At 44.5% G+C, this 25291-nt stretch overlaps 3 protein-coding genes across 4 annotated transcripts in view; 2 read left to right on the top strand and 1 right to left on the bottom strand.

The window, feature by feature from the left end:
- Window positions 1-3204, top strand: part of dcst2 (DC-STAMP domain containing 2) — a 22442-nt gene extending 19238 nt beyond the window's left edge. Inside the window, exons 12-13 of the mRNA XM_063198435.1 lie at window positions 551-678; window positions 3107-3204. Of these exons, the coding sequence (XP_063054505.1) occupies window positions 551-678; window positions 3107-3204 (226 nt within the window). The remainder of the gene's footprint in view (window positions 1-550; window positions 679-3106) is intronic.
- Window positions 3205-8454: 5250 nt separating this feature from the next.
- Window positions 8455-20150, bottom strand: nadsyn1 (NAD synthetase 1). The gene is made up of 6 exons (XM_063198576.1): window positions 18966-20150; window positions 18482-18675; window positions 17532-17735; window positions 13609-14024; window positions 11975-12174; window positions 8455-10137 (listed from the first exon to the last, which is right to left on the bottom strand). The coding sequence occupies exons 1-6, from the start codon at window positions 19764-19766 to the stop codon at window positions 9850-9852; spliced, it is 2103 nt and encodes a 700-aa protein (XP_063054646.1). The 5' UTR covers window positions 19767-20150; the 3' UTR covers window positions 8455-9849.
- Window positions 20151-20256: 106 nt separating this feature from the next.
- Window positions 20257-25291, top strand: part of trim33l (tripartite motif containing 33, like) — a 28230-nt gene continuing 23195 nt past the window's right edge. Inside the window, exons 1-5 of one of the 2 annotated variants that reach the window (XM_063198574.1) lie at window positions 20257-20330; window positions 20724-20819; window positions 20979-21327; window positions 21905-22008; window positions 23911-24049. In XM_063198574.1, the coding sequence (XP_063054644.1) occupies window positions 21093-21327; window positions 21905-22008; window positions 23911-24049 (478 nt within the window). In that variant the 5' untranslated portion in view covers window positions 20257-20330; window positions 20724-20819; window positions 20979-21092. Of the gene's footprint in view, window positions 20331-20641; window positions 20820-20978; window positions 21328-21904; window positions 22009-23910; window positions 24050-25291 lie in introns of those variants that run through there. The other variant, XM_063198573.1, reaches the window with a different exon arrangement.

The following is a 25291-nucleotide window of genomic DNA, read 5'->3' as shown; positions in this document are numbered from 1 at the left end:
AGTCCATTTTCATTTTTTTTTAAAGTGAGTTTGGCCCGCAACGTCGCTCCAGATTTTGATTTTGGCCCTCGGTCAATTTGAGTCGAACCCGGTCCTTTGCAGTACCAAAGTGACCAGTCAGGGCTGCATTCCCCAAAAACTCTTTAGTACTTAAGCCTCAGTAATACTCCTTTGGCAATATATCAGAAGCAGGTCTCATATCATCACTAAGAGTTTATACATTAACTATTTTACCTCACACATGCACTTGCTTGTGCCAGAAAAAATATTGCATGAAGGCCTCTAAAATCATTGTGTAACACTTTATAATAATATCTGCTTATAAAGCATTAATAACACTTAGTAAATAATGAACAAATGATGAACAAAAACATTAACAAATGTTTGTAAATGACTTGGAAATGTTGTGGTAATATTTTATAATAATGTCTGCTTATAAAGACTTAGTAAATAATTAACTAATGATGAACATTTTTTTAATTCCAAGTCATTTACAAACATTTACAAACATAATTTCATTTACAAACATAATGTCTCTGTACTGTGCTAGCGTGCCGGGCGGGTCCCGTATAGCCGGTCTCCTGGGGGCTCATGATGAGGCCTGCATGGCCTGTGGAGATATCCTGGAGGGCAAGGATGACCCCAACGCACACCCCTGCTGCACCCCACAGTGCACAGGTAGGCCCGATCTTTTTTTTCCAAAAATTTTGAATTTCCAGAAACAGACATTTTTAGCTGCAAAACATACTGTACTTTGATTATACTAGAACATTTAGTTAATTGTTTAGTAAATATTCATGAAAAGATCAAATTTGACAATAAGCAGCACAGTTTGAATGAGCATCATAGTTGCAATACCTACTCTGGCCACCATCCTACACAGGGCACCTTTAGGTATCGAATTAACACTGCTAAATGTACAGAGCACCTTTAAGTGTCAAATTAATACTTCTAAATGTACTAAATAAGAAGAGGGTGAACTGCAACTTAGAGACCACTGCAGAGTAAACATTAGGTATCCAGACAACCTGTGTACATGGCCGTAGCCACATATGAGGTAAGGGAGGTCCGGACCTCCCTCATTTTTAGAGAAAATAATATTTTTCATACATGAAAAAGGGGATCCTCTCCATTGTCCGCCATTTTGAATTTCCAGAAATCTTTTCGGCTGCAAAACATACTGTAAGTGTAAACTGTGGTCATACTAGTAAATATTAGTTCATTATTTAGCAAATATTCATGAAAAGACCAAAATTGGCAAGCATAATTTCAATGAGCAACATAGTTACAATAGATACTCCGGTCAACATCCTACACAGAGCTCCTTCAAAAATCGTCTGACGTGCTGCGAGTGCACTATGGACCTCCCTTATTTCAAATTCCTGGCTACGGCCATGCCTGTGTACATAGTAAAATGAGAAGAACAACAGCCATTTTCCCCATATCGTAAAAACAAGAGCCCACCCACAATCCAGTCCAAACACAAGCCACAGTCCAGACTGACACAGCAGATAAAAAAAGCTTTTCTTTTTTCCTTCTCACATTTTAGTATGTGCAATAAATATATTGATGGAGCTCTGACTCTGTACTTTCTGTGCCCCATAGAAACATACCTTTCTGTGTGTGCCCAATAGAAATACGGCTTTCTATGTGTGTGCCCAATAGAAATATGCCTTTCTATGTGTGCCCCATAGAAATATGGCTTTGGGCGTGCAACCCATAGAAATATGGCTTTCTGTGTGTGCCCCATAGAAATATGGCTTTGGGCGTGCAACCCATAGAAATATGGCTTTCTGTGTGTGCCCCATAGAAATATGGCTTCCTGTGTGTGCCCCATAGAAACATGGCTTTCTGTGTGTGCCCCATAGAAACACGGCTTTCTGTGTGTGCCCCATAGAAATACGGCTTTCTGTGTGTGCCCCATAGAAATATGGCTTCCTGTGTGTGCCCCATAGAAATATGGCTTTGGGCGTGCAACCCATAGAAATATGGCTTTCTATGTGTGCCCCATAGAAACATACCTTTGTGGCTCTGCCGTGGCCTAACAGTAGGGCACCAGGTTACTACGCCGGTGACCCGGGTTCGATTCCGGTCTAGGTTCTTTGCCAGTCCTGCCCCGTCTCTCTCTCTCTCCCCACTCGTTACCTGTCCCTCTGTCACTGTCTTGTCCCAAAAAATATTTTAAAAAGAAATATGGCTATCTATGTGAGATGAGATGGACCAACCCTTTTGGAATGTGTGTGTGTGTTTGTGTGTGTGTGTGTGTGTGTGTGTGTGTGTGTGTGTGTGTGTGTGTGTGTGTGTGTGTGTGTGTGTGTGTGTGTGTGTGTGTGTGTGTGGAGGGATCTACTTATCTACCACAAATCCTCAGTCTTTGCATGTTTTGTAATAATGTGTGTGTGCCCCTCCCCTCCTACTGTGCAGGCCTGTACTGCCCAATAGAAATACGTCTTTCTATGTGTGTGCCCAATAGAAATACGTCTTTTTATGTGTGTGTCCAATAGAAATGTGTCTTTCTAAGTGTGTGCCCCTCCCCTCCTTCTGTACAGGTGTGTACTGCCCAATAGAAATACAGCTTTCTACTGTATGTGTGTGTCCAATAGAAATACGGCTTTCTATGTGTGTGTCCAATAGAAATGCAGCTTTCTATGTGTGTGTCCAATAGAAATGCAGCTTTCTATGTGTGTGCGCCTCCTCTCCTACTGTACAGGCATGTACTGCCCAATAGAAATACAGCTTTCTATGTGTGTGCCCAATAGAAATACAGCTTTCTATGTGTGTGCCCAATAGAAATACAGCTTTCTATGTGTGTGCGCCTCCCCTCCCCTCCTTCTGTACAGGTGTGTACGGCCCAATAGAAATACAGCTTTCTACTGTATGTGTGTGTCCAATAGAAATGCAGCTTTCTGCTGTATGTGTGTGCCCAATAAAAATGCAGCTATATGTGTGTGCCCCTCCCCTCCTGCTGTCTGTGGCCTGTACTGCCCAATAGAAATGCAGCTTTCTATGTGTGTGTCCAATAGAAATGCAGCTTTCTATGTGTGTGCCCAATAGCAATACGTCTTTCAATGTGTGTGCCCCTCCCCTCCCCTCCTCTACTGTCCAGGCGTGTACTGCGTGCGCTGCTTCCGGGCGCTTGAGAACATCTGTGGCGTGTGCATGGGGCCCCTGACATTCCAGGAGGACAGCCAAGAGGAACAGTGAGTGATGAGGAGACAGGACAGGGAGGAGTGAGAGATGAGATGAGATGGACCAACCCTGTATGGGTGTGTGTGTGCCCGCGCCCACGCGAGAAAGTGGCTGTGTGTGTGCAGTCTGTGTGTGTATGTGTGTGTGTGTGTGTGTGTGTGTGTGTGTGTGTGTGTGTGTGCCCGCCCGCGCGAGAGAGTGGCTGTGTGTGTACAGGGTCACTGACAGCTTTGGCTGGGCCGAGGCCAGTCATCTGACAGGGCCCACACCCACCCAATACATACAATGTTGTGAGAACCCAATTCTGGGCCCGGGACGACTGTCCCCTTTGCCCCCTTGCCGGCTTCCCTGTGTGTGTAGTGTGTGTGTGTGTGTGTGTGTGTGTGTGTGTGTGTGTGTGTGTGTGTGTGTGTGTGCAGGGATCATCTATCTATCACAAATCCTCAGCCTTTCTCACCTCTCCAAAGTTTTGTAATAAACAGCATTTCCCCCTGATTATAAGTTGCTGTGTGTGTGTGCCTGCACACACATGTGCATGTGTGTGTGCACGTGTGCACGTGCGTGCGTGCATGCATGTGTCTGATATGTTCTTTGATCCAAGTATTCATAACCTTTTCTATACCCAATCAGAGACTCTAGTGACGAGGAGCAGGTGACTCTGTGGGCCAATGCCCTGAGCTCCTACCAGCTGAGTCAGAATAAGGACCGCAGGAGGCTGATGAGGAGGCGGGTCTCCGTGGCAACGGGGAGAAGATGCTCTATGACTGGCACACGCAGCACTGAAGAGCAGGAGCAGGAGCAGGAGGGCACAGCTGCTGGTGACCACGGCAACGACGCGTTACAACATCCTACTTCCTCTTCCTCCGTGGCCTCTGCACACGGCCCTCCTGCCATCGCCTCTGCACACGGCCCTCCGGCCATCTTTGATTCGGACTCTGGCAGCAGGTAGGCCTACTCCCTTATTACTTACTATTGCGGGTTTTTTTACCCTTATCTTGTCTATCCTTTTCCCTAATATGACCTCTGCATATGAAGAAACTGACAATAAAAGCTGACTTGACTTGACTACCCGACACACACACACACACACACACACACACACACACACACACACACACACACACACACACACACACACACACACACACACATTTTATTGTACTGCATTCCTATCAGAAGAGTGTGCACTGCCCTCTTTCACACTCACTCACTCTCTTTTTCTGTGTGTGTGTGTGTGTGTGTGTGTGTGTGTGTGTGTGTGTGTGTGTGTGTGTGTGTGTGTGTGTGTGTGTGTGTGTGTGTGTGTGTGTGTGTGTGTGTGTGTGTGTGTGTGTGTGCGCGTGTTAAGTGAGTCTGAAACATCATATCCATACCCAGAATCCTTCACACCAAACAACACCAGCAGCGACAATCATCTCACCAACTCAGCCACAGCCTCCATGCCCAGCAGCCGTTTATCTGAAGACATCAGTACATCTCAAGACATATTTCTGGACTCCGTGTCGGTCACCTCCATGAATGCCAGCTTATCAGACTACATGTCCCTGGACTCTGTATCTATTTCACAGTAGCCGTCCGTCATGATGACAGACAGAAGGCCCACCATGAGAGCGCTTTCCCTCCAAGAAGTGACCGAAATCTGTATCAATCCAGGGCATTGATTTCTAAATAAAGCCTATTTTTTGGATTCCAATCAGAGTCTTAGTGTTTTGGCAGGGTACATTTCAGCTTTAACTAAAGGGAAGACTGCACTGCAGGGCAGCTGTTGGAACTTGTTCATGTGCAGAGAGGTTGCTTTCATCAATTGTTAAAACAAAGTGCACACACACACACACACACACACACACACACACACACACACACACACACACACACACACACACACACACACGATTCACGAATGACATTTCTCCAATTGAACAGAATGCGGGTGAGCGAGTTTGGTTTTGGTTTATTTTCCTACAACTTGCTGCCTTAGGAATGCATGGTATGAGCCCACGGCGTGTTAAGCGTCATTCCTTCACGTTATGGACAAGTGGTTTTGAACCGTGACAGTTGTTTTCAACCGAGGTGAAGTGACACGCTTGAGCAGTCTGTGTTGCTATCCGCGTTTTACGCAGTAAAGTAGCTTACTAACTTTGGAATCTGAAGAAGTACACAAATTGTTACTTAACTCAATATTACAATATTTTAATTTATCAAAACAAAAATCAGCTGTGTGGTAACTTGATGCATCTGTGGCATCTCCTTGAATGTCCCAACCCAAAACTTGAAAGAATAGGAAAAACATTCCCTTGCAAATCCCATCTCGGTTGCGCAACTTCCACTTGTAGCAATCACTATTCTCTGTAGCGCATTTGCTTTGCATAGTTCTAGTTTCTTGAATTTCATTGACTGACGTGGAAGGTGGGATGGATCCAATTCTTTCAGTGGGAGGATTCAAGCTCTGCGCCGTCGAGAGCTACTGAACGCCAAAGGGAAAGAGACCGCAAAATACTTCCTTGGAACTTTGAACAAGGTGGTGGTTGCTTTGCGACTTGGCAAAACGTAGAATTCAAATGGCTGCGCCTAAAGTAAGTCCACATTTGTTTTTGGATAACTTTTTAAGCGAGTGGGTGATGTTAAGTGTGTATGTTTAGGGGGACCATGTCAGATTCGGATATGCGTAATAGCTTAGGTATGGCCAGAATTTGTTTCCTAATATTTTCATTCCGCGCGCTATTACCTGCTCATTTCTACCTGTAAGAGATATTGTTATAATGCCATAGCGACACGTTTTCATGGGCGGTGATATTAACAAACTCCTGTGGTGTCTCGCATAGTGTGGGCATAACTTAATCTTTGGAACAGGTAACTCGGAATATTCCCATCCGTTTCGGATGACAGAGAGAAAGGCGTTCGGGACGCCATTAGAGACAAGAGCTCTGCATGATCACTCACAAATCTTTGTTCTAGTGTTTAATTCTTCACTGTTTCGATGTGCGCAGCTCGTGCATTTTTGCGCCGTCTGTGGCCGTCAGTGCGCGTAAATGGAAAGCACGGGGAATCAATCAAATCCCCACAGGAAAGAACTTAAAGTGGAAGGCTAAGCCACATTTTCACAAGTAAAGGCAATTTTAGAATTTTAGAACATTTTAGACTGCAAAGGCAAATAACCTGAAGAGTGGGCTATACGACATCTGAAACGACCCATAGGATATCGATCAAATAATAGTCTATTAAAGCAGCGAGTCCAGTCGATAAACAAATAGAAAAGAAAACAACCAAGCGTGAAACAGACACCCCGTCTCTTGTATCGTGTTTTAAAGTAAACTAAAAAGACTGACCAAACTGTATTTTCAGTAACACCTGGAAAGCAAATAGTGCGGAGTAGTATGTCAACAAAGGGCGGGACACACACAGGTGTGGCGAGTTCAAATACGTCCTGTCGATGCCGCACCGCCGAGCTGTGACACATTTCTGTTAAGCCTATTTTATCAGTACTTTGTGAACATTTGACTATTCAATATAGCACAAACACACTGTTTAAGTAACCTATATTCAGGCTTTTTGGATTGCACAGAAAATCAGTTTAAAATGGATGAGTTTTGCATCACTTTTTGACTTGAAGATAATAGCCTATCTCTTTTCCTGGTTTACCACCATGTTTTAATGGAACAGCAGTTGGGCTCAGTTGTTGCTTTAAAAAAAAAAAAATGCAGATCAGTAGGCCTCTTCATTCCCTCAAATTGAAATGTTTCTTTCCTCCCTCCTGTTAGTACTCTGACTTGGAGCAAGCCCTCCATACCCTGGTCTCCAAATTTCACGATGCCTCAGCAGATAAGAGCCCCACCCTGAACGTGGAAGAGTTCAAGGGCCTCCTGAGCAGCCAGCTGCCGACCGTGGCCAAGGTAGGCCTATAGACTATAATGTAATGTAGTGTAATGTAATATAGCCTAATATAATGTAATATAATAATATATACATGGGTAATATGGCCCCCCGGGACACTGTGCACTGGAAGTTCTTTTCAAAGTAGTCTATTGTTAACCCTTTCATGCGGCGTCTCTGCTAGACTACAACCTTATTGTGACTCACCCCAATGGTAATGACCATGCCTTTATCAGTTAAGACTCTTGACTCAAAAGTTCAGGTATGTTAGGATGAAGTAAAGCTTTTTCAACAAATACTGAATGGGATGAGATTGAGATTCCTTCTGCATGAGAGGGTTTCAATGGGTCCTACTGTATCTGAAGATTGCATTGGAATTTGAAAAAGTGCATGAAGTTCACACATCTGTGAAACCACAGTAGCCTATAGTACAGAAGTGTTTGCCATCACAATTGTCTGCTATTTGTACAACAGTACTTCTATATGAATGTGAGTCATAATATCCTTGAGTGGCATGGTGTAAGAACAGTACGTAGAGTGGAGTAGCCTAGTAGAGTATCATTTTAAAGTAGTAAGTGATTTCTGCCAGGTAGTTGTAAAAGCTGTATTCCAATAGGTGTGTAATGTTGTAAAAGTGTAAAGGTGTGTAATGTAATCTCGTGATCGGCAGACTGCAGGTGAGGGCGACGGCATGAACACGGTCCTGCAGGAGATGGGCGTGGAGGAAGGGGGCGGAGTCAGCTTCTCAGACTTCTGGAAACTGATTGACAAGCTTGCGTCCAATCAGCTCGGCCTCCTCAGCAACGAGAAGACGGCAAAGTGTCTGAAGTGCGTGCTGCTCTGAAGAACCCTGGAAGCCATGTGTGTGTGTGTGTGTGTGTCAAGTCAAGTCAAGCGAGCCAGCCAGCGTCTGTCTGTCTCTCGAAATTGATCTGCCCCTGAGTTTTATGTGAAACCTGCCTGGACTGTTGAGGTGTTCGCTCACACTTCAGCTCATTCTGCACCAACCACTAGCTTCCCCCTGCGGCAATTTTTACTCTAGCTTTTGACTCCTAATGAAACCCTGTGACATTTTCACTGCTATTTTTCATAGACGAAAAAGGGACACTGCAACCTGTTTCTGAAATCCCTTAAGGGCCTAACAAACACAACACTTCATAGCAGTGTGCAGTGCACCGGTTATGTCATCCTTTGTACCTGGTGCTACAGCTAACATGTCTTTTTTTTTTTACTACATTTTAAAGAGGATGCATTAACAATATCAATTTAAAACAATAATGATAACAATTAGATTATGTATAACATGTATGTTGAGTATGTATGATGTAGCCCTGTGTATATTATTTTGTCATTGTAATAAACAGTTTGTTTTATTTAAAACTCATGAGCCATTGCCAACATTTAAATTTCAGCCTTTATTTTTGTCAGATCACACAGAACATGTTTTACATTTCTGCTGATATATATACTGACACGTTAGTTACATTGATTTATTTATTCACTTGTTCATTTTCCATTTTGGTGCTTGTAAGAAAGCTTCCGTTAAAAACAAATCTCCAGTTGACAGCCAACCGTGTCAAACAAACATAATTTCACCCCCCCTATTTGATTTAATCCCCTATTTGATAGGAAAAGATAGGCACCTTTAATGCGTTCCTTTTTGTCAAAATATGACCAATTGTTATTATATAATTTACATCACATTATATTGTGTACTGTTAGTATAGTCAACTAGAAGGCTTTACAGTTCTTGATCTTTATCATATTCTTTGGTTTTCCTGACAAACGTAGTGCTGTAGAATCCCTTTACAAAAGTGTTCAAAAATTATTGTGTCCATAATTTCTTCATAAGCTGGTAACCATGGGCTAGAGGTAGAGCGGTCATGAGAGTAATGCTAGAAAGCTGCTGGGTTTGAGGTGAACACCATGAGTTAGAGCCTACACTTCTACTGTACAACTACTAAGGCACACACAGCACATTTGCTACAAACTAACTTATAAGCACTAGCACAGCAATTCTGGACGCAAGTAAACTGACTTTACACCTTGCCTTGAGTGAAGCATAAATAACTGAGTTCTTACAGTCTCTTAGTCCAGTGTTTCCCAACCTTTTTTGTCTCATGTCAAAGCCTTTTTGTCGTGCCCCGAGTACCCCCTAACTTTTGTTTTACGTCACTCTTTGTGTGACTTTGCTCCATGCATCAGTTAAAATAACAGTTTTTCAAATACCCACTGTAGTGTGCTTGCGTACCCCTAGTGGTACACGTACCCCTGGTTGGGAAGCAGTGGCTTAGTCTGATGATGTTAATTCTAGTTCCCAGCTAGCAACTATCATTGAATCTTATGCGACCACTAGTCGCGTAGAAATTGGTAGAAATTGCATTGCCAGACTCAGAGGGTATAGGAGAAAGATGAAACTCAACTATTTAACTCAAGGGTAGGTGTGAAATAAGCTTATTTCCAGAGATGGTACAGTATTGTTTAAGAGCACACAGGCTAGTGTAGTAGGTGTGGTTTAGAAAGTGGAGGGGACCTATTGTCCAGGGTTAATATTTTCACATTATATTTGTTATAAAATGGTGGGGAAACTTTAAAATAATCTCATAGTGGTATGGACATGTCCCCACCATTCACCTCATACGCTACGGCCATGCAACTAACTTTAAGGGCACGTGTGGATACATATGGCCACATAAAATATTTGCACCAATCTACTCCCTAGCGAACAGAATAGGTCTACTTCTAAATCTACTCCACAGCCAATAGCATAGGTCTACTTCTAATTTGAGGTCAGTATCCAACTCTGGCTGATTCGGCTTCGGTCACCTTGCTGTCAATTTTCCTAAACTGCCAGAACCACTTCACGTTGTAGAGGAAGGGCCTCATGTCGAAGCGGTTGTCGTCGGGGCTGTAGCTCTCGGCGTGGTAGGAGGGGGTGATGGTGGTCATCTTGTGCCGGTTGACCGAGTGCATCCTGAAGAACTGCTTGACCTTGGCCGCGACCTGGGAGGGGGACCAGGCGTCACGCCACACCTCCAGCAGCTTGCAGAACATGCTGTAGGGCCCGCACCTGGACACCTGAAGAGATTGATTGATTGTTTACATTTATTGCCATTTCAGCAGCTATGGCTATATCATGGCCAATACAGATAGAAAAAATATCATATCACATTAACAAAACTAACAACCATGTTTAAAGAGATTACATATGCTTTCTTTTCAACATCAGTACATTCTCAGAATTTCAAAACCTTTAAAGGTGGGACCTCATTAAAAATATAATAAATAGTGTCTTTCTTAAATAACTGCTGCCTTTTCATTTTCAGTACAGAGCAAATTAAAATATGCTTTACCTGAAGAGAAGATTACATTACATATAATTACACTGAGCTGACACGTTTGTCCAAAGTGACTTACAGTTATTTACAGGGTATTGGTTACAGTCCATGGAGCACTATGGGGGTTAGGTGCCTTGCTCGAGGGCACTCATGGTAGGGAGTGGAAGGGTGGGATTCGAACCAGCAACCCTCTGATCTAAAGTCTATGTCCCTAATCATTAGGCTACAGATGCCAAGATAAGATTATACTTTATTGTAGTGAAGGGCAACTTGAATTCAGAAGTTACAATCCAATGCCATATATTCCACATGACCTAGGTTTACCCGTCCAATTAGTCCTGTCCAATTCGCCAATCAAATGGTTTAATTGGACAGATCCGTAAGACCAGGTCATGTGGAATATGTGGAATTGGATTATAGTAGCTTCTGAATCCGGGTTTCCCCATCACTGCTATAATGTCTGTTTGAACAAAAATTGGTCTTGCATTACACTTCTCCACAATCCACCGCCAGGGCCAGATTAAGACGCCCTGGGGCCCCTAGGCTACAGGTTGCTGTGGGCCCCCCCGCAAGGCAAATGTCTCAACAAATTTACAGAGACAGTGTGATAATTACACGCTAGGAATTAAGAGTAACATGTCTACCAACTGTACTCAACACAACAGATGAATTTTTCAATATAGGATCTCATCACAATTCTGCATTTTTCCACTTTTCAAGGGCCCTCTGACAGGGGGGGGCCTAGGCTGCAACAATATCTAGCCTGTGCGTTAACCCAGCCCTGTCCACGGCACATACACGCTCAGGTACTATTTTATTACTTAATCACTTTACTGTTATTGGTCCCTCACTGTTAGTGTTAACTGTCCTGTCTTGCACTTTGATGCCAGTTTGCGCATTCATGGCATAGAGAGAGAAACATAATTTCAATTTCCTTGTATGACCTTTGCGTATGAAGAAACTGACAATAAATCTGACTTGACTTGACTTGACATGACATACCTTCCTGAGGCGTCCACAACAGACGAATTTTGCAATATTGGATCAGATGAGTATTGCAATATTGTCACATTTTTTCACTTTTGATCATTCAGGGCCCCCCTGACAGGTGGGGGCCCCTTGGCTGCAGACATATCTAGCCTGTGTGTTAATCCAGCCCTATCCAGGGCACATACACGCTCAGGTACAAGCTCCTCATTTATTACTTAATCACTTTACTGTTATTGGTCCCTCACTGTTACTTGTCCTGTCTAGAGAGACAAACGCAATTTCAATTTCCTTGTATGACCTGTGCATATGAAGAAAGTGACAACAAAAGGGTCAAAGACGTCTCTGTCATTCAGTGTTACGGACACCTTCCGCCGACTGTAACTGCAAAAAAACATGATTTTTAAATTGTTTCAAGTGAATGGATGACAGCCGAGGCTTTCATGAATTCCCTGCAACAATAAATAAATAAAAAGAGTCATGTTTTTTACAGTCACAGTCAGCAGAAGGCATCCGTTACACTGAATGCCAATGCCATTTTGCACGTCTTTGACCCATAAGCTGACTTGACTTGACTTAACTTGACTTACCTTCCTGAGGCGTCCGATGAGGGACAGCTCTGCGTAGGTCATGCCCATGTCGGCCTCGTCCGTCTGTGCCACCTGCCCGTCCACCAGGGGCTCCAGCTCGGCGGTGGGCGGGGCCGCCACGATCCTCCGCAGCGAGGTCAGCTGGAAGTGCTCCACGCAGTAGTGGAGGAAGCTCTTGAGGTCCGTCTTGCTAATGCCACCTATGGGGAGGGGGAGGGGTAGGCCATATGGCAAAAATGTACAATTGGAATACAATGATGTAAAGAATAAAAGTGAAGACAACAACACTATGCAAATAGTGGGGTGGGCAATATGGCAAAAACGTCATATCACAATTTTTTAACATAACATCTTGATTCCGATTTTTTTTATCACAATCTTCCATCGAAAAAATAAAACAACAACAAAAAGCAGCAATTAAATAATATTAACACACTGATGACTCTCTCACAAAGTGCACAATTGGAATACAATGATGTAAAGAATAAAAGTGAAGACAACACTAAGGAAGACCCTATTCGGACGGGACTAGTTTTATGTATGGATATGGGGAAATGCGATTTTATCTCAGGACATTGGAAATAGAAATGGCCGAATCGGACTGGATTAAAATATCTCAGTAAACGAACAGAAAGTGGGAGGGGTATCTCATCAAGCGCCGTTGTGACTGCACTTGTCACATGCGTGCCATTTCCACTATGTATCATTGATTTTGGGCATATTATTGCGACTCCATGGAGTCATTAGACGACAGCTGGAAGTGCTCCACGCAGTAGTGCAGGAAGCTCTTGAGGTCCGTCTTGCTGATGACGCCTGTGGGGAGGGGTCGATGTCGACACAAATCAAAAGTTCATGAAAACTGAGAGAAAAGTCCACGACACCAAGCTCCCGTTTCTCTTATTTTAATGTGACGTTTCGGGCAGCATGCCCTTCATCAGACAATTGTCCGTCATGTCTGATGAAGGGCATGCTGGTATTTTTGCTAGTCCTGCACCCAATATTTTTGAGACGGATGTGTGTGTTTTTTCTCTTTTTGACAATTGGAGACAAATCAAAAGTTCATATTTTTTGGGGAGGTGCTGTGGCGCAGCGCGCTAAGTCCCCCACATTTGGGCTTACATTGCCAACGGGGACCCCGGTTTGAGTCCGGACGGGGTCATTTCCCGGCCCTGCCCCATCTCTCTCTCCCCCAGTAATTTCCTGTCTACTCTCACACTGTCCTGTAATAATGAAGGCCAAAAAGCACCCCCCCCCCCATTTTTTTAAATGTACAACTTGAATACAATGATGTAAAGAATAAAAGTGAAGACAACAGTATGAAAGTAGACATCACTCTGACACTGATAATAAACATCCTCACTGCTAGACGATCGATACAATTTCTCCACTTTGGCAGATTCAAGACGATCTTGTGCTCGATTTCACGATTAATTTTTACGATTTAGTATTGCCATATCGCCCAGCCTTACCCAGAGGCGTATCTTGTCACCAGGCTAGGCAGGGATCCCCAAGCCACTAGATCGTGAAAAACAGCTCAACTTTAAACTATAATAGCACTGATTTGCTTCGAATGTTCATTCCTATGGGTTTTTGTTTGGGGCCCCCATTGACATTAGAATCACCTCTGGCCTTACCTATGGGGTTGATGTCGGCGCTGGAGCAGTCGTACTTGGTGAAGTATCCGGTCAGGCTCTCGTCCACGTTGGCCGAGCCCAGCACCAGCAGGCCGCCGGGCTTCCCCTGCGCCCAGAGCGTGAGCTGGGCGAACAGGTAGGCCAGCACCATGCGCACGCGGGCCTGGACGTTCTGCAGCGCCAGGTTCTCTCTGCCGCTGCCCCCGTTGGCGCGGAACTGGGGCACTCTTCCCGTCACCATGGAGAATATTCCCAGCAGCCCCTTCACCGCCATGTCGATGTTGATGCTGAGGTGGTAGCTGCCGATCTGTGCCGACAGGTCTTTGGCGCGGCGGCGCGTGTCCTCGGAGGAGTTCTCGCCGCCCATGTAGCACGTGGTGAACAGGCGCCGGCACAGCTCACGCGGCTCCTCTGGCCTGGAGAGTAGGGATGCACCGATACATTACATTACATTATATTGCACTTTCATTTATTCAAAGCGACTTACAGTTACAGGGGTGATAGTGAAAAAAAATCCTGAGCCTGAACTTTTTTCGGAGGGTGGGGACACGACGACGACAACATAGGCCCTACTGCATATGTGACATAATGTAGCTAGGCCTAATTTTGACCCATTATTCAAAAATGTAATAGTCTCGTTTTTGAGTTTTTCATTTTTGTCTTGTGCCTCGTGTTATTCACGAAAAGACAGATCATTCCCATCTTAGTAGGCTATAGCACTTAAGATTGACTGATAGAAACTGGCCATGTTCGATTCTAGCTGTAAAAACGAATACCGATGTATGCAGTTAGAAGTGCATTCTAGGCTTGTGATGTTGCAGTATAGTTATTGAGGTGGGTGTTGAACCACAATGCAACATTGAAACACCAGAATGCATTTCTGACAACATGGTGCATATTTTACCACATTTAATTAACCCAAAGCTGCATATGTAGCAGCCATACCAAGACAGTTCAGTAGGGGGCAATACTACGCCAAAGCACAGTAACTACTCTGTCTAAAATAAAAGAGGTGATAACCATTAAGCAATACTTTTAAATGACATAATATACCTTTGCTGTGTGCTGATTCGTTTCATGTTCATTGGGACATTGTTCATATAGGCCTAACTTGTCTACTTGCTGACATGTTTAGATACTCATCGCCCCATGGTCTACCCATCAACCCCTGCCTTCCCGTTGTAGGGAAACGCCCTTTAATTAGGCCTACATTAAAATATTTAGGGCACACGTGCATAATTGGCTACATGTAGGCCCACGTTCCTATTGCTAATTCCCGACTCCACAGATGACAGCTATTATGGACAAGGCAGTGACTACTGTGCGACTTTCGCATTGGCTTGTCGTCAATTAAAATAGCCTACATGAAAATCACTCGCGTGCGCGCACACACGCATTGTATGAGTTGCAAAGATAACAACAGAAAACAACATGAACAAAGACAGGACCGAATTCAACTACGCTACATGAAAATAGCCCCGGGGCATGACAATAAGATGAACATTCACTGCATGTGCACGGTGGACACAAGAAATGGAATCCAGACATGAAGTAGGCTAACTGAAGTTCATGAAGGGAGTTGTGTTATTGATGATGGCTCCCTGCATGAGTCGGGCTAAAGTATCCCCTTTTTTGTAATACCAGTGACACCGTGCAGGCAAGATAAACTGTGCATCGTGTGTGGAATAATTCGATTCGATTACGCAGACGGGCGAGATGGAGCGCGCGCAATGGAAAGGCTGTGTGAACCTGTGCGAGGAGGCTGTTCGAGTTTTTTTCCACACAGCGCGACTGATTATAGAGAGCGCGCTGGTTGGTTGGTTTAGTCAACAAAACTATTATGAACATCTCCCTGAAATCAGTTTTTGAAACATGGTTTGTCGAGTTCCGGTATTTTCTGTCTCAATCAACAGACCAACATCCAAGAACCCAGCTCACACTTCAAAGGGTGAAGCAGGGATGCCCAAATCATTCTAAAGTGGTATTATAAATTGTAAACCTTGATGCATCCGTTATGCACAGACTGGTCGATTCAATCCATTCCAAAGCAGTCACACAGTTGCAGGTTAAGCCATGTCTCAAATGTGAAACATAGCGGTCCAATTTCAAGCATTCCACAGTCATTTGGACGTGCTGCGAATGGTAGCCGCTATTCCAATGCAGACATTTAACGCACCACATCAAGAAAAAAAGTACCATGACGGGCATAGCCTAACTTGAGCATACTACTTTTTTTTTGAAAGAATCTAGTTCTACCGCCATCAAAGTTTGTCAACATTGCGCAGTCATTTAGCGCACATGAATGAAGGAAAAAAGCCGAATATATTTCAAACATATTCTCTCAGTGATTCCAAGCATGAGGCTAGCAATACTAGCCAGCACAAGCCAAAATCGGGCCCACGCCACACAATGCCACAGCGAGTAAATTAATAACCAAATCGCCTTACCTTCAAACGTTGTCTTGATCACATAACTTCACAAGTATTCCACTTAGGCTACATCCACACGGTTCAACACACCCAAATCACAAAGCAAGCCAGCCATGTGGATGTGTGCTAACATTGTTGCCAATTTTTATCGGAATCCAAATGGTCTAAACTTGGCCTACAGTATTTTCTTCCGTTTCTTCAGTAGAACTAGATGACATTTTCGGATTTGCCTCCATCCATAGTGAAATGTCTAAGAAGGGTAATCAGTAGAGTCTACTCTATAGGCTAACTATCTCTTATCTGTGCACCACCGGACACTTTGTAGTTCCCTTCACCAGAACTACCGGTCGATCTAGGCGCTGCTTCTGCTGCCAGTGGTGCTTGTGGCCAGTGACTCGAGACATAAAAAAAATGTTACATTTTACAGCTAGGTGTCAGGATAGATACAATGTTATGGGCTGCTGCTCATTTGGGTTCCTTTCGCTTGTCTTACAACAGGCTGTTGCGCGCTCATTTATTTTCACCGTACATGAAAGCACACAAGATAGTTTATTAATTATTTTATTAATATCGAAAAAATATATATTTCCTACAGCCACGCTACGCCGGATTTCCGGCGCGGCGCCGGACTGCTATCACCCCTGCAGTCATTATTTTTCAGGGTATTGGTTACAGTCCCTGGAGCAATGTGGGGTTAGGTGCCTTGCTCAAGGACACTTCAGCCATGGATGGAGATGTAGGGAGAGGTCAGGTCAGGTGGGATTTGAACCTGCAACCCCTAGATTGAAAGACCAACTCCCTAACCACTAGGCCACGGCTGCCCCAGTTCGATCCCAATACCTACATTTGGATATCTACAGATACTGATACTACTCCGATCCTATACCAAAACCACATACTGTACGTACAGCATATGCATGTGTGTCAACTTGAGGTAGGTCCAAGTAGGCTAAATGGTCAGAAAAGGAAGTCAGAAGAACAGGAAACCAAGAACAAATTAAGAAGTAAGAATTTAAAAAGTAACAACGCTATCCTGACAACAAATATGCAACTGTGTGATTCCAAATTAACATTGCACCTGGCTCAAGGTCAGTATCGGAAGTGTTGGGGCAATTCTGATCTGATCTCTGAATTATGTTGATATCTGAACCCTTTACTGATACAGTATCGCAGTGGTTCTTAACTTTTTTTCTTAAAGCACCCCATTACCTGTGTCCAAGCTCATCCGTGCACCACCAACCCAAACTTCTACATGTGTATACGCACTAAAAAATGATTTAAGTGATTAATTACAATGATTCTTGCTTGAGACATTAATCAATACCTTAATGACTTTACATGGGGACCAAAACATGTTTTAATTTGGTTTTGATTTGGCCTAATTATAATGTTCGCTAGCAGCATTTTGGTCACAACCTCGACACAAACAAAATTCTGCGCACCCCCAGGTTGAGAATCACGGCGGTATCGGCTCGGCCCCCGCCCCATCCCTACCTGTAGGTCAGGTCGCCCACAATGCGCTGGACATCCTGCAGCACCTGGGCGTTGTTGTCGGCGACGGCGTTGCAGACCAGCACGCACATGGAGTAGACGATGCAGGCGGTGGAGGAGCTGTCCACGCCGCCGCTCAGGGGCAGCAGGAAGCCCGCCTGGCCGCTCCTCCGCAGGTAGTCCCAGAGCCAGCACGCCGGGCCCAGACTGATAGATAGACAGATAGACAGACAGACAGACAGATAGATAGATAGATAGATAGATAGATAGATAGATAGATAGATAGACTTTCATTGTCCAAGGGGAAATTTGTTCTCACCACCATAGCAGTCTTGTCACAGCCTACAGCAGGCATACATAAGGTATTCATAACAGACATCAAAACACCAAATACAATTGACATACTAGACATTGAGATGTTGTCACATACTATATACATACCCACTCAGACATGTACAGACAGCACAGAACACAACATGATGATGACAGACACTATATACCAGGGGTGCTCAACTGGCGGACCCAGGTCCGGATGCGGACCCAAACGCAATGTCATCCGGACCAAGACAAAATCCATCTGTATTTAAAATGTATAAATTATACATGAGATTTCGCTGCCATGCGATCTATAGGTGTATTTCTGCGAAGCCAGTCTTATGACAAATAAAAGTATCATCACTATGACAACTCAGTGAGTGAGCAAGAGGCCAGTGCGGCCAGCGAGTGAGGCTATTTTCTGCATCGGTCCGTAGCGACTTTTTTGGACCCTGGAAACATACGAAATTTGGCGAGTGGACCTTTTCAGTTTCTAGTTGAGCACCCCTGCTATATACACTCCAGGAGGGTCAGATGCAGGGGGTCACTATGGGATGTTGTTTAGTGCAGTGATGGCGTATGGTACAAAGCTTTTGTTGAAGCGTGCTCGCCTCCATCTGATGGATCTATAGGCCTACCTGATCTCCTCCTCCGGGCTGTGGAACTGCCACTTCACAGGCTGCTGGGTGATGAGGTAGATATCGTTGTCGCCGGAGAGGGAGAAGTCGACCTTCACCCTGTGGTAGGGTTTGTGGTCGTGCACCATGTGTGGGTGGCATCGCTCGCCACGATAGCTACGGACATCTTCCAGGTCCAGGGTGGCGGTGAGAACCTAGAGTAGAGTACAGAGTAGAATAGAGTAGGCCTATCATTTATTTATCCCGAGTGGAAATTAAGGCGTCAAGTAGCATAGGCTACATATATTACATAGATACAGAAGACATTACACACAAGACACTTCATCTGTCTGTCTCTCTGTCTCTGGCTCTGTCTCTCACTCACTCACACACTCACACACACACACACAATGCCTCAGCTAAGTGGCACAGAGCAGACTGCAAAGCAGACCACAAAACAAACTGACCAAAAAAGTGTCAAGCAGCGTCAGCAGAAGTCACTCACCTCCACGTCCTCCAAAGAGAACTGGGCCCCCTGCGCCACGACATCACCGTTGACGGCCACCATGGCGCAGCCGTCGTAGTAAAGACGGTCCCCGTCACACCCCCTCTGGTTGGCATACAGGTAAATGCCACCGCTCTTGTTGGTGGCGGACTTGACCAGGGAGACCCTCTCGTTGGCCTTCCGCAACTCGTGGTAGCTGGCGGAGGAGTTGGTGAAGATCTCCACGCCGTCCAGGCCCATGTCTATGTGGGGGCTCTTGGCGTTCCACATCTCCGCGCACATCTCGCTGCCCAGACACGTGTCCAGAGTGGAGAGGACGCAGTCTCCAAATGGCACGGACACCTGGCCGGTGACTTTGCGCAGCATTCTTGGTAAAAGGTATTCCTCAACCTGTCTGGGCTGACTCCAAGGCGAAAACCAGCGGAACTCGCGGTTGTTGCCATAATTAGCCAGGAACATTTTTGGACGGATCAGAAGGATCTTTTTGTTCAAGAATACTACCCTGCAATTGTACCGAACATCGCGGTGCATAATTGGCATGCCAACATCGCAGATGATGTCTTTGGTCACAGGGGAATCCAAAAGCTCTTGCAGGACCTCGAGAGAGTGGAGCAGCGTGTCTGACTCATACAGGTGGTCTGCACAGCCGTACCCACATATCTCCAGTTCGGGACCCAGTCTGTACTTCGCTCCATTGCCCTTCGCTATTTCAATGCTTCTTAATATTCTGGAGAAATTCCCATCGAAGTCTAGGGCCCACTGATTCAGTGAGCACGTAGCAAGAGTAACTTTGCGACCCATGTCCTTTAACTTCTGACAACTGTCTGAGAATGATACAACACAACAACTCAACCACACACACGCAACATACACGCCTTCCGGTGTCACTTACGAGTGCATTGGTTCCATTTATGGACTCTCCCCTGCAAGTGGGACTGGTTTACTTGTTGCACGTGTTTCACGCAGCACCACACAGAAACATGCAGCTCAACTTCTCACAGGTCAATAAGACAATGGCATGGCAGATGAATATTACTGAATATTCGTGTTAGTTTCGTGCAGCGTAGTTCAGATATAGAGGCACTGCGTACAAAGCGTCTTCTGTTGTACTTTATGCAAGGGTCAAAGTCCCTGGCCCCATTGCCCGATCGAAATAGATGCGTTCCATATGCAAAAATAACCTGAACCAACTACAGGAAGTACCACAAATCAATGACTATTGTTTTCAACTTACAAGGATGCCAGTGCGAAGGTGAAACTTAGCACTAGCTTGGAAATATCGTTATTAGTGGAGGTTTAATGTGTGTGCAACAGTCTTCCTTCTGACTCAGCCAGTAGTACTCGTTTCGATAGTAGACCTAAGCTGTGAGTGCATTTTTAAAATTCATTTCAGTATCAGTAACTTCTTTCAGAGGCACCAAACGCGTTTCCTTCTCTAATATCTTGTCTAACATGCCTGAAATGAATATTTAACGAATATTTATTAATCAACCGTTAATGTGTTCTCCCAAAACTTACTTCTGCCATCACAGGTTATGACGTTTTTTAATTATTTTAATTAAAAGCTTTCCAGTCGTAGTCTTGGGCACTCTACTGTGCTTTTATTTTGAAATAAAACTTGACGGGAAGAGGAGCATGTCGTTCACGGAATGTTATGATCAGTGAATGCCTAAAAAACGGAGTACATTTTCTCTCAGCAAGGCGGTATTAATTACCCGCCTTAATGACTTTATTTCTATGGTTGCGTGTATTTGCCAGGCTTTACACTGTAAACTGCCAGACTTAAAATAACAATGACATGGGACTTCTCTGAGGGCAACTTATAGGATACCTGTGCGTAACGCGAACTTTCAGGTGAAGTATTGCTATGTCCCAAGGCTAGTTATTTAGACAACTGCTAGAGTTTTACGGTGTCAATACGTTTAACTGTAATGCCTAAATATGATGCTGCTGATGCTGTTACGGCTGGGCGGTTTGATACGCCCTGTATGATGGGTTTCTTGTTTTGAACAGATGTGCTGAACCAAGAACCTTTACAAGAACTGCTCAGGGCAGGTAAGAGCCACGGCAGCTGTCGGCGAGTAACGGTTTCTGTCAAAAACTCCAGGGACCTGCTGGCTGGGAGACATGGGAGACATTCAGAAGAAATCAGACAGCGACAATTCTGGTCAAGTCGATGAGGAGGTAGCTCTACCGTCCACATCAGCTGGTCAAAGGAAATGTGCGTCGGTGGAAAACTGTTGTGTCTGTGATGCCCCACTGCACCCTAGTCAGTCGCCACAGCTCTTCCCATGTTTACACTCTGCTTGCAACACATGCCTGTCAAAGCTGCACGTGGAGGAGAGCAACACCAAATCCATCGGTAAGACTTCAAGTTCAAGTTCAAAAGTTTATTTGTCATGTCAACAAAGTTGATAAGATTTTTTTGTAGCATATCCCCCAACATCAAAGCAAAACAAATACAAACAACAAACAAATACAAATAAGACGCACAGCTGCAAAGCACATACAATAAATATAACTATGGGTAGACACAACAGTAGCCTAAACAGAGAGGGTCCCAGCAGACATCACACAGCAGTGCAGATTATGCTGAGATAAGAAAGTGCATTACGGGTAAAGTGCATAGAGAGTGGGAAATTATGGTAGGTTAAGGTGTCTGATACTCAGTGGGTATGTGCTGTTCCTAAATCTGGATGTGGATGCTGTGATGCTTCTATATCTCTTGCCTGAAGGGAGGAGGTTAATTAGATGATGTGCTGGATGTGAGGGGTCGGCTATGATTCTCCTTGCCTTAGCTTTACTGATAAACCGTGATGAGAAAATGAGACTTGATAAGGGTGCATCATATAGGCCAACCTGGGAGAATAATGGTCATCATCACACGGATATGCGGATATAATTAAATGCTTTATCTGTTTGTTTGTTTTTTTCTGAAGAATGTCCCTTCTGCAAGAAATCATTCAGCATCACAGAAATCACAAAAAATGGGATCTATAATGACCAGAGGCTTCATGCTCCTGAGAAGGGTGATGTATTTAAGGTGAGTGTCAGATTCAGATTCAGATTCAGATAACTTTATTAGTCCCATCAGAGGGGCAATTCAGTTTGCGGTCCCAGTCTCCATCAGTCAATGAATAAAAACATTGAAAGACAGAGACACGGGCTGCTGGGTCGCACGCGAGGGAGCGCCCCGGAAGTCTTGTCTGAAAGTGTTATACAACATTGGGTAAGGATGAGAAAAAAAAGATTCCATAGCTCCACATTGCAAAAAAATACAACATCAAGGCATAGAATAAAAAACCTCATATATAGCATAAGCAGTAAAGACAAGACATTGTATCACATGAACCGGAGGGAGGGGTGGGGGATAAGGGTGGGGTAGCAGATAGAAACAGAGGACGCGTTGAAGATTAAGGAGAGGGGTGGGCACTGGATAGCCTATCCCCCACTCTGAGCCATAACTCCACCGTCACAGGAACGGCCTTGCACTGTCCCAACACCTCTAGGTACCAGTGGTAATTGGGAGGGAGGCAGAGAGTCCAAACATTGCTTGTCCTCCAAGGAGAAATAAGAGTCCAAGCAAAAAATTATGTTTGGGTTATGCAGACATTCCTTTTCTATTCAGCAGTGATTGTCATGTGACTGGCCACACGTTTCACATACAGTTGAAGTTCGAGCAACCTAGCTTCCAAGTCGATCGATTCCATCTGGCAACTGTGCGCGACAAGTCCATCAATGCGGCGATCAATCGCTTCAAGGCCACAAGCATTTCCATCAATTTGTCCATCACACGTTCACCAGCCACAAAACCCTCCAAAGCGCGATTCACAACCGCATTCTGTGCTCGAATCTCACTGCCCACCCGATCAATTGAGCCGGACTGCCTGGGGCCACTAATGGCTGCCCATACCTTTGAGCAAATGCGGTACAGCAGTCCCAAGAGTATTCCAATTCCCAAGGAACCTGCCACCAAGTATCCGAAAATGTAGACATCTTCTACGTCCTCGATGTTTAACGGAGCCAGACACATGACTTTCCACTTCCCCCACGAGTCCATCACATAGCCAGCCGCCGTTGTCCCATCAGGACAGTTGGGCTCCCCCGAACCCACTTTGATCTTCGAAAAGATGGTGTCAAATGCGTTGATAGACCAGTTGACCAAATCCATTGTTAATTTCTTTTCGCCTATCCTTAATCTATGCTCCAACCATCTGTAATGGCTGTGGTTTGTCACTGCCCCCCTTATCCATCCACTGATGTCTTGTCTGCAAAGGACTGATTTAGTAAGATGTCTTACTGATTAGGGGTGTAATTTACACTGTTTAAATAATAACCGATATGTATCGATGCATCAATCCTACGGCTGACAATCAAATTGAATCGTATTGTAGGGCATTCTTAAGTATCGAAAATAATCAAATCACTATCTTAAGAAATTGAATCATATCGTTATGGAGGCTGTGATTTACAACCCTATTGTCTATGTCAGTGGTTCCCAACCTATGGGTCGGGACCCAACCTATGGGTTGCCAAAGATCCACAGTGGCTCGCAAAGCCCTTTTGATGTTAAGGGGTTTCATTTTAATACCATATATAGCCCATGTTGAATAAATGGCAAAGCATTTAAGCTAATATATGCATAGAAGCAACAGAATGTAAGTGCTACATTTAACAGTTATTCTCTCTGACCCAAGACAAATTGAGGAATAAAATGATAACTAAAATGAGTTTTCGCAGGAAAGATAGTATCATGTCACTCCCTCTCGTGCGGGCACTCGCACAGTTGGGTCACCAAAGCTTACAATGGTAAAAATATGGGTCCCTGAAGGAAAAGGTTGGGAACCACTGGTCTATGTGACTGCCTCCAGGCGCTTCTTCGTGTTCTAATATTAACAATGTCTGCTCTGCTCTTCACCCCTCTGCTTTTTGGCACTTCTTGTAGTGTGGTGGATGTGAGGAGCTTGCGATCAATGGCTGGTGCAAGGACTGTGGGGAGTTTCTGTGCTCCGATTGCGTGTCTGCTCATAACCGGGTCAAACTAACACGGAGTCACACCATTGTACCACAGGAGCTGTCCTCGGGTTGGTATTCAGAACACTCCAACGCCCGTTCCAGTTTCTTTTGTTATGATCTCAGTGGTACTCTACTCAACGGGGTATACTAACTAACTTGGAGCAAGCAAGTCTTAACCCATTGATGCAGGATGTTGCGTTGCGCAACACTGGCCCTGGCGCCTGGAGCTGCATGACGCAACATTCAGGCTCATGAGATTGAAGACATTTTTTTTTTTTTGGTATGTTAGAGCTGATCGAACACATTCTAATGCAAGATTAGTGTCTTGGTGTTTAAATGCAACTTATTGCATGTTTTTATGTGCTTAAAGGGACAGTTTGGTCAATTTCAACATGCAGGTGTAATGCTCACACTACCCTGGACTTGTCAGTGCCTGAGATTTTTTTTTCTTCTTCTTCAGCCGTTTCCGAGATCCTGGTCATTGTAATGGGGGCAGCTCTTTGTTTACATTTCAAAAAAACATTTTTATTTATTCCCAAAAACATCCAAAAGGTTATAAAACATCAGCAGACAACTAGCAAACAGCAGTACCTTTTGGGAAAATATTTGGAGTTGGCCTATGTTTCATTTTTTTAAAATGTAAACAAACGCTACCCCCATTAGAATTGCTCATATCTCGGAAAGGGCTGAGCCGAAAAATGTGGCATCACCAGGTACTGACAAGTCAAGGGTAGCGTGAGTAATACAACTGCATGTTGAAATTGACCAAACTGTCCCTTTAAGAGGCTGAGATATTTCGTTTTTTTATATAGGCTGAGGGCCTAGGCATTCAGCAGCCTTTTTTGCAAGTGCTTTAGGCATCAATGGGTTAAACAGCCTTTATAGGACAGTCCTGTGGGGCTTTCTTTTGCTACAACAGGGATGGGGAACCTACTGTATGTCTCAAGGGCTTGTTTAGCTCCAGGGTCTTAGACTCTTAGAAATAACATTTATTGCAATACAATTAAGTTACATTTCAGGGGACCTAGAGAATGTGGCTGGCTTCAATAAAGGCCTGAAGCACAGGGGGGAAATCCTGGTTTGTGTTCATAGTACAGCCCCTGGAGGACTTATACGGCCCTTGGAGGAATCTGAAGTGCCCCCTTGAATGAAAAAGGTTCCCCACTCCTGTGCTACAAGAACAAAAGCCTCGAGACTGTGGAGAGGAGACTAGCCACTCAACCCAAATTGAACATTTCAAGACTTGACTTGACTAAGACTTGATCCAAAGTGAACACATACTTGGATGACAGCCCCACTAATGAAACCCA

Source organism: Engraulis encrasicolus, chromosome 5 (assembly GCF_034702125.1).
Source record: "Engraulis encrasicolus isolate BLACKSEA-1 chromosome 5, IST_EnEncr_1.0, whole genome shotgun sequence".
Taxonomy (NCBI): domain Eukaryota; kingdom Metazoa; phylum Chordata; class Actinopteri; order Clupeiformes; family Engraulidae; genus Engraulis; species Engraulis encrasicolus.
Note: the sequence above shows the minus strand (reverse complement) of the source record. Positions and strands in the feature narration are given on the sequence as shown.